The sequence below is a fragment of the Panthera leo genome, chromosome B1 (assembly GCF_018350215.1).
Source record: "Panthera leo isolate Ple1 chromosome B1, P.leo_Ple1_pat1.1, whole genome shotgun sequence".
Lineage (NCBI taxonomy): Eukaryota > Metazoa > Chordata > Mammalia > Carnivora > Felidae > Panthera > Panthera leo.
Window position 1 is genome coordinate 30,807,976 of NC_056682.1, and position 18,748 is coordinate 30,826,723.

At 43.3% G+C, this 18,748-nt stretch overlaps 1 protein-coding gene across 4 annotated transcripts in view; it reads right to left on the reverse strand.

Annotated features, from left to right (window-relative positions):
- Window positions 1–15,990: 15,990 nt before the first annotated feature.
- Window positions 15,991–18,748, reverse strand: part of FUT10 (fucosyltransferase 10) — an 88,884-nt gene continuing 86,126 nt past the window's right edge. For all 4 annotated transcript variants that reach the window (XM_042934500.1, XM_042934502.1, XM_042934503.1 and 1 more), the window contains one exon: window positions 15,991–16,719. In XM_042934500.1, the coding sequence (XP_042790434.1) occupies window positions 16,495–16,719 (225 nt within the window). In that variant the 3' untranslated portion in view covers window positions 15,991–16,494. The remainder of the gene's footprint in view (window positions 16,720–18,748) is intronic.

Below are 18,748 nucleotides of genomic sequence, written 5' to 3' on the forward strand. Positions count from 1 at the left end.
GAACTCACCTAAGTACACTTCCACATATAACGAAAAAAGAGATGAAAAGTTGACTTCACTGGTGAATATCGAACAGATGGAGCCAAAAGCATCTAGGGGAGAGGAAATAGACAAATATGGTTGTCATGGTTTCTTTGCGACGCAGTAAACAAAGGACCCAAATGGACAATGAAATCCCCCGTTGGGAAAAAACCACATGTCGCTCCTTTCTTTCTTAGATAATTGCCAAGCTCACTTTGAATGTCTGGAGTCAGTGGGAGATGAGAGAACAGTGATGCTGTCACTCACCCCTGGCTATTCTCAAATTATATTTGCCCTGAGACCATCTCCAATCCTTCTATAGAACAGACATCAAACAATTAATGGCTGCCTTAGCTTAATCAATTACCCCACTGGGCAGTGCCCCGAAGAAATATGTGACACATGTAAACACAGGAGAAGCTGTGCACAGCCTGACACCAAGTTCTCTGCCTAATTGGGAAGCCGCAAGCACACATGAGAACATTTTAAAAGATTTGTAAATCCTGGTGGACACATTCAGGTTCCCAGTCTCTAGTGTCACTTTAGTTAGGTCCAAATTAATCTAAATCCAATGCTACCATGTTCTAGGTGAGACGTGAGTCAGACAACAGCTAGATATATCTGCCATGTCAAATGTTCCCGCATAATTTGCAGGGTGTTAGGAAAGGAGGGAAGGAGGTGGGGAGGGATCCCTTCAGAACAGCCTTCCTGAGAGTCACACTGAATCCCAGTGCAGTGAAGACCATCCCCTGTATGATGGCAAACAGGCAAACGTCGGAAACATTCAAATGTTTGGCTGAACTCACGTATTTTGTCCGGAGGTTCTGATGGAATTGACGCAAGGTCTTTTCCAAGGTCATTTCAGAGGCTGCCAATGCTGAGATCAGACTGTTTAAACCCTGAATTCCACACCAGTTCCCCTCCTGTTCCCACCAAAACAGATTCTTTCTATGCCACATGGATCGGGAGTTGTTTTCTCCTTGTTTTCCGGGCTCTTCATGAATGACCCTTAGTTTGCTGAGGGATTGTGTGACTTGAGGGGAGGTCTGGTGTAGAGCTGAAGAATGCGGTTGTGTTTATGAAGACTGAGGGCACTTGAGCCAGCTGCACGTGAGGGGTGGGGGTGGGGGGGAGGAAGGGTGGCTTCACCTTGGCTCGGCTACATGTCCTCAGAAGCCAAGAAGTCACCGAGCAATTTTTAGGTTGTTGAAATTTATCGCTCTCATGAGTCTGTCCCCAAAGCCCAAAGCTTGCAACATCTTATTTCCTGTTTCGGGATTTCCTGAAACTGAAGCTGAGACATTGGCCTCTGTAAAGAAACCCATAGCAAAAGCCTTTTCTCCAGAACAATGACTGTGTGCCATCAGCCTCACCATACAACTTGGCCTCCCCAACTTAGCACCTTTTTCACCTCCCCAACCTAGCGCCATTTTCACCTCCCCAACCTAGCGCCATTTTCACATCTCCTCGGAAAGTGCATTTGTCACTTCTTCTTTATCACTCATACCTCCCTGTCCCTTGTTATTGCCACCCTCTCCAACATTTTACTTCTTTTTTGAAAAATTATTTTGAGAGACAGAGAGAGAGAGAGAGAGAGAGTGAGCAGGGGGCAGGCAGAGAGAGAGAGAGAGAATCCCAAGCACGTTTCTCGCTATCAATTCAGAGCCCAATGCAGGGCTTGAACTCACGAACCACGAGATCATGACTTGAGCTGAAATCAAGAGTCAGATGCTGAACTGACTGAACCACTCGGTCACCCCTGCAAACGTCTTATTATAAAGTTTATTTGGAGTGTTGCTTCTTCACAAGACAGGGGTCTATATGAATTTTGGGAAGCTACACTATCTTCTATAGTTGCAAAACAAATGGAGGAAATTTTGCACAAGTATCAAGTTAGAAAGAATCCCAGACTATGAACAGGTAGGGTGGGGGTGGGGTAAGCATAATAAACAGGGCATAAGAAATGACACCATATGCTTTCTTCGTTGAATGTTAAATCTGGTTTTCCATGACTGTGATCATGGTTTACTGCAGCATCACTGCCAGAATTCCAACATCATTCATTTCTGAGTTTTTGTTGTTTGCGCAAATACATCACCTTTACTTCACAGTCCTTCCCGAGCTTTCATCTGCCAGCTCTCACAATGGGGAAGTCGAAGTACTTGTTGTGTGTACAGAATTACAAAGCACACTGCAAACAAATCTGGTGAGAGGCCAAACCTAGGCCTTCCCAAAGATGGGAGTATCCTTTAAGGCTAACACAGCTGCCGTGGGCTTTCCCAAGTGTTTAATACATTCCAACCAACTATCTATCTATCTATCTATCTATCTATCTATCTATCTATTCTTCCATCCATCCATCCATCCAACCATCCATCCATCTGTCTACCTATCTCAAGCGGGCTCCATGCTCAGAGCAAAGCCCAATATGTGGCTATCCCATGACCTGAGCCAAAATCAAGAGTCAGATGCTCACCCAACTGAGCCACCCAGGCACCCCAAACCAAATTCTTCATAATTCCAATATCACATGAAAGTTTTCTGAAGAAGAAATAGATTGACTTAGAAGCGTGGACACAGGCTCCATTTCACTCATATGGAATTTCATATTTATGAAAGGCTATAAGAGTAGAACTGGAGTTTTCCATACCAGTGGGAAAGACATTTTATTTTTCCAGGGTACTGCAAAGAATCACAACAACCTATCCATCCCATGAGAGATTCTTTTGAGAGAAAATGAAGTATGGCAGAAAGAACAGGAACAAACAAGACAATCCTGGGTCTGAAATTTGGTTCTGCCATTTACTAGTTATATGGCAATGGATAAGCTATGTATATAATGACATGTCCTGCTTCATTATCTTAGGTAATAAAAAAAATCACGTTTTCAAAAATGTGAGCTTCCAACTTCCTATCTCAAAAGGGTTTTATCTCCCTTTCTAATTATTCTAATAAATCATAGAACGTTAGGGGTCTATTAGCCTAAAGAGCTGTTCTGCTTTATAATTGCCTTAAAGAGAAAAAAGCTGGAAAAATTAATTTTTACACCATATGTCTCCATTCTCTACCACCACGACTGTTCTTTCTACCACATATTTTTCTCTTTAGAGACAACACGCCTCCCGGCTCCACCACTGCCACCGCCACCACCACCTCTGACGCGAGAGAAGAAATGTCTCTGGAAGTACCCCTCTCCAGGGCCGTCATTTTGAGCACCTTCCTGCAGGAGCATAGCCCAGAAATTCTGGACCTTCCTGGCATGACCGATCTCATGGGGTTCCTATGTCCTGGGCCCTCCCCTAACAGCAACAAACCTGACGACGTGGCCATGCGGCAGCCTTCATCAGGGACAAGATGGAAGTCAGGTGGATGCTGTCCCACATCGGCGAGCTGCCCGGGCTGTCCAGGTACAGCCTGGCCTTCACCCACAAGCAGACAGGCCTGACAGGTGCTCTTAGAAGTTTCTCGGACGGTCTCACTAATCTCAGGGAGAACATAAGGATCTGGAGCTTCCTGCCCCTATCAGGGACAGGGTAAAGAAGCCTTGAGATTTCATGACCTTGACTTACCCTCCTGCATGGGGTGATACTCCCTAGGGCATATCCTCTCTGAGTACCACAGGCCCCACTACTCCCTATTGTCTTGTCATGCTTGCTTCCCCACTTTTCCGCTTGTGCCTGGTCCCAGAGGCCTTTGGCTTTGAGACGCCTGGTTTACTGACTCCATGCTTGAATTCTTGAGCGTGTTTGCCTGCTTCGCCACCTGTGCTCATGCCTCTCCTTCTGCCAGGAGCGCCTTCGTCTGGCAGACATGGGTGCTTCCTCCCTCATCTACCCAGCAGGTGCCTCCTCCCTTGAGCACCTCTCCTGACCACTCTCCATTCCTCCCTCTGAGTCCCCAGGAGACGAGCCACAGCCTGGGTGGGCTGGCTTCTCCTCCTCTGCCCTGTTCTTGGGGCCATTGCCCCGCCCCACCTGTGCCCCTCTTTCTGGTCAACTTGTTCCAGACCTCTTCAGTTAGGAGTGGGTGCTCCTGTGTTCTCCACCTTCCCTGACTCATTCGGCCCACCCCACTCCCAGCCACTCAGGGCTCACCCCTGCGTCCACAGAGCGAGCATAGGAGGCATTGCAGAATGAGCACACCTGTTCAAGGCTGAAGTCCTCACCTCTCGCCACCTACCCCGTCTCCTTGATCCCACAGTTGTCCCCCAACCCAGGGCACCGGCTGGCGCTGTCCCTGCTGCTGCTGTTGCTGCTGCTAGGTTTGGGGCTTCACCTTCTCCAGTGACACCTGCTGCTGCTCAGTGTGGGGTGAGGGTGGGAGGGTGCAGGGCTGGCCTCTGCACACCCCCCCCCCCCACCAGGAAGTGGCTTCAGTTGGTTTTGTTGTCTTTTTTAACTGTTTTCTGATGATCCCTTTTTAATATTTAAACTCTGAGTGCTGGAACACTACTGAGGTTTCATACTAGGTTTTTTTTTCTTTTTGCAGGAGAAATGAATTCATCATACCTCTCGGGTCGTTACTGGTTAACTGCCAGCACCAAGGCCTCGCTGGACTTGCTCTCCTGGCCCTGCATCGTACGTGCAGTGGCCTGTCCTGGGAAGGAGGCTTCCCCTCCCAGATGGGCCATAGGCGGGCATAGGGGGAGTGCTGGCCGCACCCCCGTGTCTGTGATGCCCATGGCAAAGAGAAAATCTGCTGGGATAGATTTCTGAGAGGTAGGAGAGCTCAATAAAATGTTGGTTTCAAAAACAACAACAAAAAAAAACAATACCAAAACACCTTGTTAGTTTTCTTTTCTTTCCCCTTCTCCACTTCCTCCTCTTTATTCTCTCAATCTGATATTCATCACACCCCCACCCCCTCCACACACACACACTACAAAAATAACTAACCATCCTCTAAACCTGGTTGTTAAGCCTGAGTCATTGCCTCAGATTCCCTTTTCTCATCTAGTGAATCTCTACGTGGAGAGGGAAGTGTTGGAGTCTTCTCTGGCAGGGGCCTTGGTTAAAGTCTCCAGTGCATCAGAGGTGATGTTGAACTTCAAAACAGAAGGGGTCCATGAATCTAATCACGAGAAAGCATTCAGATAAATCCAGATTATGGAATATTCTACAAGACAGATGGTCTTGACTCTTCAAAAATATCTGTGTCAACAAAAGACCAAAAGCAAACAAAACAAAGTAAAATAAGACAACTCTGCTAAATTAAAAGAGATTAAAGATATATAAGAAATAAAGGAAATATGAGATTCTCAGTTGGATTGAAAACAAGAAACAGCTGTAATAACTCATCATTTGTAAGGTTGAGAAACTGTGAATATGGTATGTGTATTAGATAATATTATTGTGTCAGCGTTTCATTCCTTGAGTGTGATCATGGGATTGTGGTTATTTAGAAGAATGTCCTTCATAGAAGATGGTGGGGAGGTGACATTTGCAACTTTTTTAAAATTCCAGTATAGTTAACATACAGTGTTATATTAGTTTCAGGCGTGCAATAGTGATTCAACAATTCCATACATTACAAGTACACTCCTTAATCCCCATCACCTGTTTTACTCCCGCGCCCCCCATCTCCCCTCTGGTAACCATAATTTGTTCTCAGTAGTTAAGAGTCTGTTTCTTGGCTTGTCTCTCTCTCTCTCTCTCTCTCTCTTTTTCCTTTGCTCATTTGTTTTGTTTCTTAAATTCCACATATGAGTGAAATCATATGGTACTTGTCTTTCTCTGACTTATTTCATTCTCAAGTTCCATTCATGTCATTATAAATGGCAAGACTTCATTTTTTATGGCTGAATAATATTCCATTGTGTATATAAACCAATTCTTTATCCATTCATCTGTTGATGGACATGGGCTGCTTCCATAATTTGGCTATTGTATATAATGCTGCTATAAACATAGGGGTGCATGTATCTCTCTGAATTAGTTTTTGTGTTTTGGGGGTAAATACCGTGTAGTGCAATTACTGGATTGTAGGACACTTCAATTTTTAACTTTTAAAGAAAACTCCATACTGTTTTCCACAGTGGCTGCATCAGGTTTCATTCCCATCAGTCAGGCAAGAAGGTCCTTTTTCTCTACATCCTCGCCAGCACCTGTTGTTTCCTGTATTTTGATTTTAGCCCTTCTGACAGTGTGAGGTGATATCTCATTGTAGTTTTGATTCACATTTCCCTGATGATGAGTGATGCTGAGCATCTTTTCATGTGTCTGTTGGCCATCTGGGTGTCTTCTTGGAAGAAATGTCTGTTCGTGTCTTCTGCCCATTTTTTAAAAGTTTTTATTTATTTATTTTGAGAGAGAGAGAACAATCTGGAGAGGGGCAGAAAGAGGAGGAGACAGAGGATCTGAAGCCGACTCTGTGCTGACAGCAGAAAGCCCGACATGGGACTTGAACTCATGAGCTGAGAGATAATGGCCTGAGCCAAAGTTGGACACTTAGCTGACTGAGCCACCCAGGCACCCCTCTTCTGCCCATTTTTTAATTGGATTACTTGCTTTTTGGGTGTAGAGTTTTATAAGTTTTTTATACATTTTGGATACAAAGCCTTTGTTGGAAATATCTTCTCCCATTCTGTTGGGAAAATAGGTTTTAGTTTTGTTGATTGTTTTTTAGCTTTGTTGGTTGTTTCCTTCGCTGTGCAGAAGCGTTTTATTTTGATGTAGTCCCTATAGTTTATTTTTGCTTTTATTTCCCTTGCCTCAGGAGACTAATCTAGAAAAATGTTGTTATGGCCTATATCGGAGACCTTACTGACTGTGCTCTCTTCAAGAATTTGTATGGTTTCAGGTCTCACAGTTAGGTCTTGAATCGATTTCGAATTTACTTTTACATATGGTGTAAGAACATGGTCCAGTTTCACTCTTTTGCATGTAGCTGTCCAGTTTTCCCAACACCTCTTGTTGAAGAGACTGACTTTTTACCATTGGGTAGTCTTCCCTGCTTTAACAAAGATTAATTGGCCATATATTTATGGGTTTCTTTCTGGGTATTCTATTCTATTCCATTGATCTATGTGTCTATTTTTGTGCCAGTACCATACTGTTTTGTGCCTGTAGCATACTGTTTTGATTACTACAGCTTTGTAATGTAACTTGAAGTCTGGAATTGTGTTACCTCCAGCTTTGCTTTGCTTTTTCAAAATTGCTTTGGCTATTTTGCGGTCTTTTGTGGTTCCATATAAACTTTAGGATTGTTGGTGCTAGCTCTGTGAAAAATGCTATTGACATTTTGATAAGGATTGCATTAAATCTATAGATTGCTTTGGGTAGGATAGACATTTTTACAATATTTGTTCTTCCAATCCGTGAGCATGGAATGTCTTTCCATTTCTTTGTGTCGTCTTCAATTTCTTTCATTAATGCTTTGTAGTTTTCAGAGTACAGGTCTTTCACCTCTTTGGTTATAATTTTTGGTGCAATTGTAAATGGGATTTTCTTAATTTCTCTTTCTGCTGCTTCATTATTAATGTATAGAAATGCAACAGATTTCTGCACATTGATCTTGTATGCTGTGACTTTACTCAATTATCAGTTCTAGTAGTATTTTGGTGGAGTCGTTAGGGTTTTTCTATATAGAATATCATGTCATCTGCAAATAGCGAAAGTTTTACTTCTTCCTTACCAACTTGGATGTCTTCTATTTCACAACTTACTTTTAAATGGCAAAACAAATAAATAAATAAATAGGATGTAAAGCAAATGTGGCAAAATGTTACAAACTGGTGAATCTCATTGAAGACATATTGAGTGTTGCCACTTTTCTGCAGTTCTAAAACGTTGTCAAAAGATGCAGGGAAATAGGTTCTGGAAGGTGGGGAGAATAGATGCTCCGAGTCAGTGATTTTCGAGAGTCCACAACACCTATTCTACTCAAATTTCCACTTCTTCCCCTATAATTGGTTTTTGATTCATCCATAACTAAGGTATTCGAGAGAACCACCTTTTCTAAGCACAAAAAATTCCTCCCTTCCTCCAGAACAAAGGGGACCCAATCACCTGACCTTGCCACATGTAAACCAACTGATCAAAAGGTTCTTGCTGGAGTACAGATCACCTCTACCCAGGAGACGTAGAGATCTCTACCACTAAAAAAGCTATTGGCAAAGCTCAAACAATGGCTTCTGTCACTTCAAACTGCTTAAAATGTCACCCCGCCATGATTCAACTGAGTTTTATTGTGTTCTTTTATTTATTTTTTTTAATTTTTAAAGTTTATTTATTTTGAGAGAAAGAGAGCAACCGAGAGGGGCAAAGAGTGTGAGAGAGAATCCCAAGCAAGTTCTGTGCTGTCAGCATAGAGCCCGATGCAGGGCTCAAACTCATGAACCACGAGGTCATGACCTGAGCCGAAACCAGGATTCGGAAGCTTAACTGACTGAGCCACCCAGGTGCACCTACTGCGTTTTGTGTTATAAGCAGGGGAGAAAACCATCTACCTCAAACGGTTATTGCAACAACTAAGTGCCATTACACAGGACAGCATCCAATATGTATTAATCAATACTATAAACCTTTTCCTCATCTGAGCACCCCATGCTCAGAGACTGTTCTGGAACACAGTGGTGCCAAAACGTGACGTTGCCTCCTACATTCCCTATGGCAAGGATGACCACGCGTCCTAGTTTATGTCTATCGTCCTGGCTTAATTAATGGCTCCCCTTTCACTCAAGAGTGTCCCCGTTCGGAAAATAAATCATAAGGCCATCAACCTATTGTCACAGTCTTTCCGGAAAATACATGCTGCTAAAAGGCACAGAGGGCGGCACCATCTTTCTGAATAAACATTACCAAAATGTATTTTTAATGGCATCCCCAGAGCTATAGCGAAAATCAAGAAACAAACATATAAGGAGGGGACATCACAGATTTCCTTTTTATTGTTCCTGCTCCATCACCTCCAGGCGGGAGCATTCGGAGGCTGGGATTTTAGGCCATGAAAACAGGAAATAGAAGACATCTGTGATCCTACTTCACTACTGGAAGATGCTCATCTAAGTGACCTGTGTTCTCTCAGACTCACAGATAATATTATTTCAGTGATGAAATGAGTCTTCTTATTAATGGTGTGTGAACTATACACACGATGACTGAATACAGCTTGTAAGATAAAACTTTTCCAGGCACCATGACAAAGCAAATGCTGACCGGCCCCAGCCTCTATACTTACGGTGAACAGATGCAGTTTCGGCAGAGTGGACCTGCTTGCCCAGTGGGCCCGCCGTCTTCATTGCTAATCCCCAAGTCAGAGTTCTTATTCTTGCCAGAAATCACCCAAGGTTGACAGAAGAAATGTCTCCTTTTCCGAGAAACAGGAATAAAACAACGGAGTAAACAGTGAAAAGATTAGAGACAGGATTTGCTTCTAGACTTGCCAACTCACTTCAAATTTGAATGCTTAGTTTTCTTTTTAATTTTTTTAAAAAAATTTTTATTCATTTATTTTGAGAGAGAGAGAGAGTAGGGGAAGGACAGAGGGCAAAGGAGAGAGAGAGAGAGAGAGATTGAGAGAGAGAGAGAGAGAGACGGAGACACAGAGAGAGGATCCCAGGCAGGCTTCAAGTTCAGTGTGGAGCCCAACACAGGGCTCGATCTCGTGAACTGTGAGATCATGACCTGAACTGAAATCAAGAGTCGGACGTTTAACTGTGCCCCCAGGCACCCCTGAACCCTTAGTACTTTTAACATATCTTGTCAATATAGCATGTTTAATACACTCTATCAGTATAACCCATTTATATCACATCTCATGTTTCAAATGTGGTGGTAAGGAGTCAGGAGGTAAATTCCATCCCATGGGGCTCTGATAAAATAAAGCTTCCAGGCAGTGATTTCTATTTCGCTAAAGCATTTCCATTCTCATTCCCCTAAACAAATCAGAATGTCAGCTCTATAGTGGCAGGGGCTTGGTGGGTTCCATTTGCTGCTGGGTGTCTGTGGCCCAGAATAATTCCTGGCACGTAGTAAGAGCTCAATAAAAATGTATTCAAGGGCGCCTGGGGGCTCAGCTGGGTAAGCGTCCAACTTCAGCTCAGGTCATGATCTCGTGGTTTGTGGGTTCAAGCCCCACTGTGCTGACAGCTCAGAGCCTGGAGCCTGCTTGGGATTGTGTGTCTCCCTCTCTCTCTGCCCCTCCCCTGCTCATGCTCTGTCTCTCTCTCTCTCTCAGAAATAAATAAACATTAAAAAAAATGTATTCAATATATTAATAAATTCCAGGCAGACTGACATTGAGTCACCAGAGTAACGATATTTTTTTAATCTATTTTTAAAGTATTTTTCCTGTTCCTTAATACATTTTTTGTTGTTTCTGACTTAAATAACAAAGGCTTCTTTTCCCTCAATGAAACCTTTCATACTTTTTATCTTACCCCAATTTTCTTTCTTTCTTTTTTTAAGTTTATTTATTTATTTTGAGGGAGACAAAGCACAGACAGAGGAGGGGCGAAGAGATGGAGAGAGAGAGAGAATCCCAGGGAGGATCTGTGCTGTCAGCACAGAGCCTGATGCAGGGCTCGGTCCCACAAACCATGGGATCATGACCTGAGCTGAAATCAAGAGTAGGACACTTAGCCAACTGAGCCACCCAGGCACCCCTATTTACCCCAATTTGCAAGTAAGTAATCAATAATTTAAAAACTCTCCCACTGGAAGTTCCATTTTCACTTACGGAAGTCTTGAACTAAAAAAAAAAATTTTTAATTTAATTTTTAAAAAATTGTTCTCTCTCCAGTACCTGACACCATCTTTTCCTTTCTTAGAATTATAAAAACAAACTAATAAACTAAAAACACTCTGACACAGCATCATCTCTGTTTTCAGGCAATGTCAAACGCAGCGTTTGTTAATATCACCACCAATCAAGCACATCCTAACTTGCGCTCAAAAGCTGAAATGTTATCATGGGCAACAACATCCATCAGCTTTCTTAAAGTGACAGGCTCACTTTGTGTTCACGCAGCTGACGCACAAAAACCCAAGCCCGGATAGCCGTAGGTTGCCAGATGCTCTTTTGAGTAGAGATGGAATTACAGGCAAAAGCTGTTAAATCGGTTCACACCTCGAACAAGCACACAAGTGCTTTCCCTTGCGATTCCCATTGTGCTTTGAGGTGCAGAAGTGATTTACGGATACTTCCCCATTTTGTCACACGGAATCTTAAAAAGACATGTACTCAGAGATCAAGGTTTAATAAAATTAATCATTTTTACTGCTTCATCAAGGACATTCTTAAATAAAACTGCCTTTTTCTGGGTGCGACTCACCAGATACGTGCCCACGGTCATGTTGAGCTGTATATAGAAGCAACTTACGTTAGGCTGATTTCAAAGGCTCCTGGGATAAAATAATGCCCCTGCCTCGAAACCATTCATATCACCCCCTACCCACCCTGATGGTCTCTAAGTTTCTTCAATTACCCACTTGGCCCATTTTTTGAAAATGAAGTTGTATATGAAAGCAAAATTCCAAGTGTCCATAGTGGCCTATTCAGGCTGATTGTGTGACCTCCTCTGGTGAACGAGGTTGGATGATGTGGCCGTGGTTTGCATGAGAAATAAAATAGGGAATCAAGTTTTCACCTAATGTTCAAAACACCCTTGGAGGCATTTAGCAGTGTGTAGTTCTTGTTTACTTTATTTTTTTATTTTAGGGAAAGGGAGAGAGTGAGCAGGGGAAAGGGGCAGAGGGAGAGAATCTCAAGCAGCCTCCACGCTCAGTGCAGAGCCCGACTGCAGGGCACGACCCTGGGATCAAGACCTGAGCCGAAATCGAGAGTCGGATGCTCAGCCGACTGAGCCACCCAGGCGCCCCAATCGGTGTCCCCTTCTGATTCATTTCAGAGGTTTCAGAGACAACAGCTGAACTTCTCATGTCCATGGTTCCAAGGGGACACAAAGGAGCAAGGGTAGCTATCTGGGAAGAAGCCTCAGGAAGGTGAAAGGAGGTCCCCGTCAAATCATGGCTGGTCACACCCCTTAGGGATGCAGCCACATCCCCAAATGACCACAGGCTTGGCTGTGAAGCCCAATGAGTTGAGATGACAAAAATCATGGAGAGCGCTTCTGCTCCTCCCCACACCTCTGCCCCTTGCCCATCTCCCTAATAATCCCACCACCACCATCAATGGGTCATTAATTTAACGGGTTAGACCCAGGAGATTGATGGGCCAAATCTATTCGCAAGAGAGGTTCCTGTGACTAAACAGAGAGCTCCCGTGCTTTGCACTCATATTCTCGCATCGGTAACATACGACGAACAAAACAGGGCTTGTCTCTCAGAAGTCCTGAGCAGGTTCCTCCTCTTTCTTGTTTTTTGTTTTGTTTTTGTTTGTTTGTTTGTTTTTCAGTTAATAAGTAAGAGAGGCAGAACTTCCAGACCTGGTCACCTTTCCCTCCTCTCTTGGTATGGGCACATCGAACAGGCTCCCCTCAAGACTGAGAACTGCAAAATTGAAAGGCTTTTGCCAGACATCATTGCACTGGGTTTAAATATATTTTTTAATGTTTATTTTTGAGAGAGAGAGAGAGGGAGAGCACGAGCCGGAAGGGTCACAGACAAGGGAGACAGAGGATCTGAAGTAGGCTCTGCGTTGACAGCAGAGAGCCCGACGCAGGGCTCGAACTCACGAACCCATGAGGTCATGACCTGAGCCGAAGTCAGACACTCAACCGACTGAGCCACCCAGGCGCCCCTGCACTGGGTTTTGTTGGGTTTGCACAGCTACCCTAAAGAGGTTGTTCGATTCCCATTATGCTTTTAGGAGCGTTGTATAAAACTCCATCAGAAATCCCATGGAGGGGAGAGACAGTACAATTTGAGCATTCCTCTCGGTCCCTACCCAGACCCCTTCACACCGCTCTCCCGTGCCTAATTCACATCTGCTGAGGTGCCAAACACAATGCCTGTCTCCTAACAATCCATGTGTACCAAATAACTAAATGACAAACAGAAGGGTACCACTGCTGACACTATCATTACCAATGCCTTTGTTCTGCACGAATCTCAGTCAAGGTCTTCGCAAAGGCTGATGGCCACACATAGCTGTAACAACGACAGCGAGTATTTGTGCAGTGAAGATGAATTCTGGCTCACTTACCCTTCACAACAACCTCACAGAGAGGCTGACCTGTAATAAGCTTTCCCAGTGAGCAAACTGAAGCTTAGAAGGCCAAATAACTTGGCCAAGGTAATACAGATGGGGTACTGGAGCGTGGGGACTAAAACCGGTTTTCTTATTCTAGAGTCACAGCTCGTAATTCTACATCCCAAGTTTTTCAGGCGTTTTAATTTCTGTAATCAGAAGAAAATAAAGATATATGTTGATATCAGAATTATGCAGTAAAGGCAGTATCACTAATGACAACAACAAAAGGGAAAACAAAAAAAGGAAATTCCCTAAAGAAGGGTAAGAAAGTTCTTCCTAGGATATTCAGGATTGCAAAGCCACTTGAAACATAAACTAACCACCATTATTCTCAGCCTGTGAACTTCCACAACCTATATCTTGATGATTCCAAGAAAGACATATGTCATTTATGCAGAACTGTACCCATGTTGCTTTAGATAATCAACATCATTCACTGAAAATTAACTCTACATCGGATTCCCCTAATGCCTTGTCCTCTTTAGCAGGAATTATGAGCACACTAATGACTTTCTTATATGCACAGTATTACACTGGGCATCTCAAGTTCAGGCCAGCACTGTGCTTGGATTCATGTAGTGTTCTGTAGATACTAGATTGTTCTACATGTAATATACAATGTGTGACTCAGAAGGAATGATGCTCATTTTTGCTTGTCTTTCACTTCTGAGTAGTGCCTAGAACACTGTGTGCGTTCAATCTGTTACTGTTAACGGTAATAATCTCAACTGATGTTCTAGTCACCAGAATCTAGTCCTTAACAGCAACAAATAAGCCAGTCGGCGTTCGGGTTCTGAAATTTTAGATTTGCTACATGATCAAAGATCAAAGATATCTTTCCACACGAAGATTCTGAAGACTATTGACTTGCACTGGTAAGCCTTCTTTTCAACGTTTCTGAAAAGGTTTCTATCCATCTTGTCATATCACTTTGAAAAACAGTCTTTGAGAACAAACCAAGCAAAACGTATTGATGCATTGAACAGAATGTTGCACTGCACAGAGTCCTTCACAGCAGCCCTGTGAGACAGGACTCTTTCTTAATCGTAGTTCAGAATGGAGACACTGAGGTAAAGAGAAGGGTGTGGTCTGATAGGATCAACAGATAGAATGGTACTGAGGGGGCCTGCATGGACCTCAAAAGTGCACAGCTCCCCATTTGCAGATGAGAATCCTGCTACAGTGGGGACACGCCTCTCACTCCACGACAGCAATTATCACACACGACACATTTGCTAAACAAACAACAACAATAAAGTCTCAAATGTATGGGTATTCAAAGAGTCCCAAAGAACTCCTAATTTATTTTCTTTGAAACACACCTCACTTTCAATCCCATGGAGTTCCCTCTCCTCAGACCCCTTCCTCCGCAAAATGTTTAGACCATGCTAAATGGTCAATTATTCATTTCACTAAATTTGTTGAGGGCTACATATTTCTGAAAAGTTTAGGGAGACTTTTATCTATGGAGTCTTGATGAAGAAACAAGATAGAACAAAACTACACGCAACGTTGAGCTTTAAAACATACCTGCAGCATATGAACACTGGGCATTAGTTGAAGGCATTTATGGAGAACTGAAGCTCTCTGGTAATAACTCCCCAGAGGCACCAATCACATCCTGGGCTTTCTTTGAAGAGTACAGCAACAACAAAACTCATTTAATATACAATTTAAAATCTGGTCCTTTAACAAACAATTGCCCTTTCCAAGACTTTCCCTTTGGATATTATCAGAAAAGATGGCAGAGATAAACTACTTTCTATCCCTAACACTAGCCACAAAGGATGCTTCTTCCTCCAAAGAGCGCTCTTCCCTTTAAAACCATGCAGAGGCTCTAAATGGTTTGTTACTGCCTTAGTGAAAACATCTTCAAATCTAAACGCCTTCATTTTGATAAACAAAGAACATGACACAGAAAAGAACTTCAGTGACCAGCCCAATCACTTCTTTTTAGGGACAAAAACTAAGGCCCAAGGAGGGAAGAGATTTGTACCAAATCATATTCAGCTAATGGCCGTGCTGGGATGGAGAGGGACCCAGTCATAGACACCTTCTCCCAAATAACAATGTGACCTTTCTTAGAATGTATTGGTTCAGGCCTCACTTAGAGCACTACCTATGGAAGAGCCTGTTCACGGCTGGCATGTAAAGGCACTGGCTTGGGATAAAGGGGGAGCTGGTACCACGGGAGCCACCCTAAGTTTTGCCCGTGTGCCACACTGGGGACATGAGCGTCAGGGACTCCTACTGTCCTCTGTGGCTTGGGCCTTTCCACAATAAAGAGCACCAAAGCCATGACACGTTGGGTGGCAACGGGCTATAGTATCCTCTAAAAGCCTCCCCACCATCACACGGGAAGAAAATGTGAGCCAGTGTTTTCTCCGGGTCTTTCATGGAGCTCTAGTGGATGATCCCGCCAGGAGAGCTGAACCTTCTCTGTGACGGGATCAGAAATGACAAGGGACATTTACAAACCAGTGGGGCTGCCCACTATTGCATCATCCTAAGAAAAAACAGATCACCTTCAACACAACTGGGGTTCCTGGGGACATCTACTCTCATGCTGATGGAAACGAACAGGGTGTACCGCCTGGATCATATGATTATTCTTCTGCTCTGCAGAGTGAGAGACAATTGAGAACATCTCACCGTTCAACATACACGAGGAGAAGGCAGGTTTTCCTAAGACATTCCAGTTAGGGAGGCGAGCGGGGAAGGACGCAGGGCAAGGTGGAAAGAAGAAAAGAGAGGTAGTGAGAGTAAGGAGAAGGCAGGCATGCGTATGTTCTTCTGACTTGAAGACTAAACAGCCGATAAAATTCACACAGCTTTTATTACTCACTTACATCCCTGGAAACCAACAGATGGAATCTCTCATTGCCAAGTTCTAATGCATTTCATGTTCATGCTTAGCATCAAGACACCGGGCTTGCCAAATACTAATAAACCGCAGACAGTGAGGTGAGTGTCAAGAATCCACAGCTCCACCCTCCGCCTCCCTTGCGGCGAGGAAAGCACTCACTCCGCATTAGCTGGACGTCCACAAAAGGCAGCAGGTACATCCGTCCAGGCGTGGAAACTGAAGGTGACCAGTGTCCATACGACATATTCACTTTTTTAGTATAAAAAATACAGAGGTGACCCCTAAGGGTAATTCATATCCATTAGCTGAGAGGGCTCATTATGAGAACTACAGCAATTAATCCTTATCCTGAAGGACAGTCAACAAAGTAGCGACTGTATTCGAGTGTTAAGGCAACCTAGAAAATAAAGCTCAAGAGAACCCCGTAGTCTATATCACTGTGATACTGGTAGAAATTAGTCCTTGAACACGAGGGCCCAAAACTCTTGAGCTGAAAAATTTTTATTCCTATCAACCAGCCACCTTAGTGCCTGGGCTTCTTTCTTGGACTGTTCAAAGCTTGGTATCCACATCTCCCTCAAAGAGCTCCAACGTGGAGCCAGAGGTGAGAAAGCAAACACTGTGGGCTCCGGGCAGCTCAGGTGGGTAACTTCTGCCTTCCATCTTTTGGGTGGTAAGCCCTGCATTGGGAGAAAGGAAAAAAGAATTCAAAATAGATGATAAGGAAAAACAAGTCCCATGTTCCTGCCTCACAACAACAGCACCCGACACGTACTTTTCCTTTGAAAGCAAATATCGTCACTCCCCAGCAAAACAAATAGTCTCGTGGCAAATATTTTTATGAAACTTCAGAACACAGAAAAGAAGGGAGAGATTCTGCCACCTCCCTGACTGGAAAAGTCTAATTCTGAGGATCAGGAGTTAGGATGGTTATAGATTTCTTGACAAGGACACTGGAGGTTAAAAAGCGATGGTGAGACTAAACGTTGAATGTTAACATTAGTGCGTAAACCTTTAGGGAAGAAAAAGAATGCTTGCGTAGCCTCAAAATATCTCCCCCGAAATATTTATTCATTATTGTGGTGGTTTTAACTCATGCCCGCAAATTGTGTGATATTCCTCTCTCGAGGAGGTGAAGATCAATCCCCCTCCCTTCGAGCATGACCTGGACTTAGCAACCTGCTTAATGGAAAGGGAAAAACAGTAAGCTCACGGAGGAAACCTAGCAGGTATCGCCTTAAACCAAGTGATCAAAGTTAACATCACTAGTAATAGGTCAGGTTGATGTCATGCACCCCCCTGACAAGGTGCGATGAGAAGGGCCCTTTCACCGCTGCAATATTATTCCCCCAAATCCATAATCCAAGTTTTAACAGGAGAAAACATCAGACAAACCCATGGAGGGACAGTCTACAAAAATATTGGCCAGTACTCTTTACAAGCATCAAAGTCATTAAAAATAAGGAAACTGAACGACTGTCACAGTTTGGAGAAGACCAAGGACACACGAGGGCTCATTTCAATCTGGTATCTTGGATTTAATCCTGGAACAAAGGATGTTGGTGGAAAAACGGGTGAAATACGACCAAAGTCTGCAGGTGAGTTAATAGCAGTGTGCCAACGTTAATTTCTTAAGCGCGGACACGTTATCATGTCATGATGTGCAATGTTGACAACAGGAGAGGCCAGGTGAAGGGCGTCAGGACCTCTGTACCATCTTAGTAACTCTTCCGCCAATTTAAAATCATTTCAAAAGTAAAAGTTTTTTTTTTTTTTCAAGGCGATGCAAAATGCCTTCCAAATTCTAAGGAAAACTGATAGTTTCCACTCAGCGAAACTATGGCTTCCATGTTGGAGTGAAATGAAGACATGTCAGACATTCTCACGTACCCCTTCTCGAGAAGCTGTCCAAGGGTAGGATCAATCAGAAGCGCAAACTCGGGAAAAGGGAGAAAGCATGCAAGAAATAGAGGTGTCCACGCAATAGAAAAAGATAAGAAAGGAAAATCCTCAAATGCTGGGCAGGGGAGCTCTCAGGGTCCCTTTTTTTAAACATCAAAAATTAGTGTATCGGCATGTTAGTTAGAAACATTGGGCAAATACCAAAATAATTAGCTAAGTGTGGTGGTAAGAGATTGCTCCTGGGGAGGGAGAAAAGGGGTAACTTAAAGGCTGCTCTTTTTTTTTTTAAACTAACTTTGCAGAACTATTTAATACTTTGAGCTATGTGCATGTGTATCTTTTTCCAAAAAAATTTTTAATGTGAAGATAACAGGGTTTATAATGTATTGAGTTTGTAATAATTAGAATTCTCATCCAACACAAATTTAGAAAGCAGAGTAGAAAAACCAATTTGGAAATATAACAATTTGGGTGCCTACCTGTGGTTGAATCAACATATTCCCTTTTTTGTTAAACTTCCCATAGGAAGCACAGGAGAAGATACTAGGGTGTAGCCCGAAAAAAAGATGACCTAGAATGCATATAAAGCTTCCTTTAAGCATCTGAAGGGACTCTAAGCTGAATGCATTAACATGTTTGGAAGAGAGTGAAGGATATACCTCTCTACTCTTGAGGACCACTGACAAATGACCATGCAGTTTGGCTTAAAAGGGTCTGGAACTAGGGCAAGATTTCTTTACCAAGACAACACAGCACAGACACCCAGAACACAAATCCAAACAGCAAACCATTAGGAAATGCTAAGAC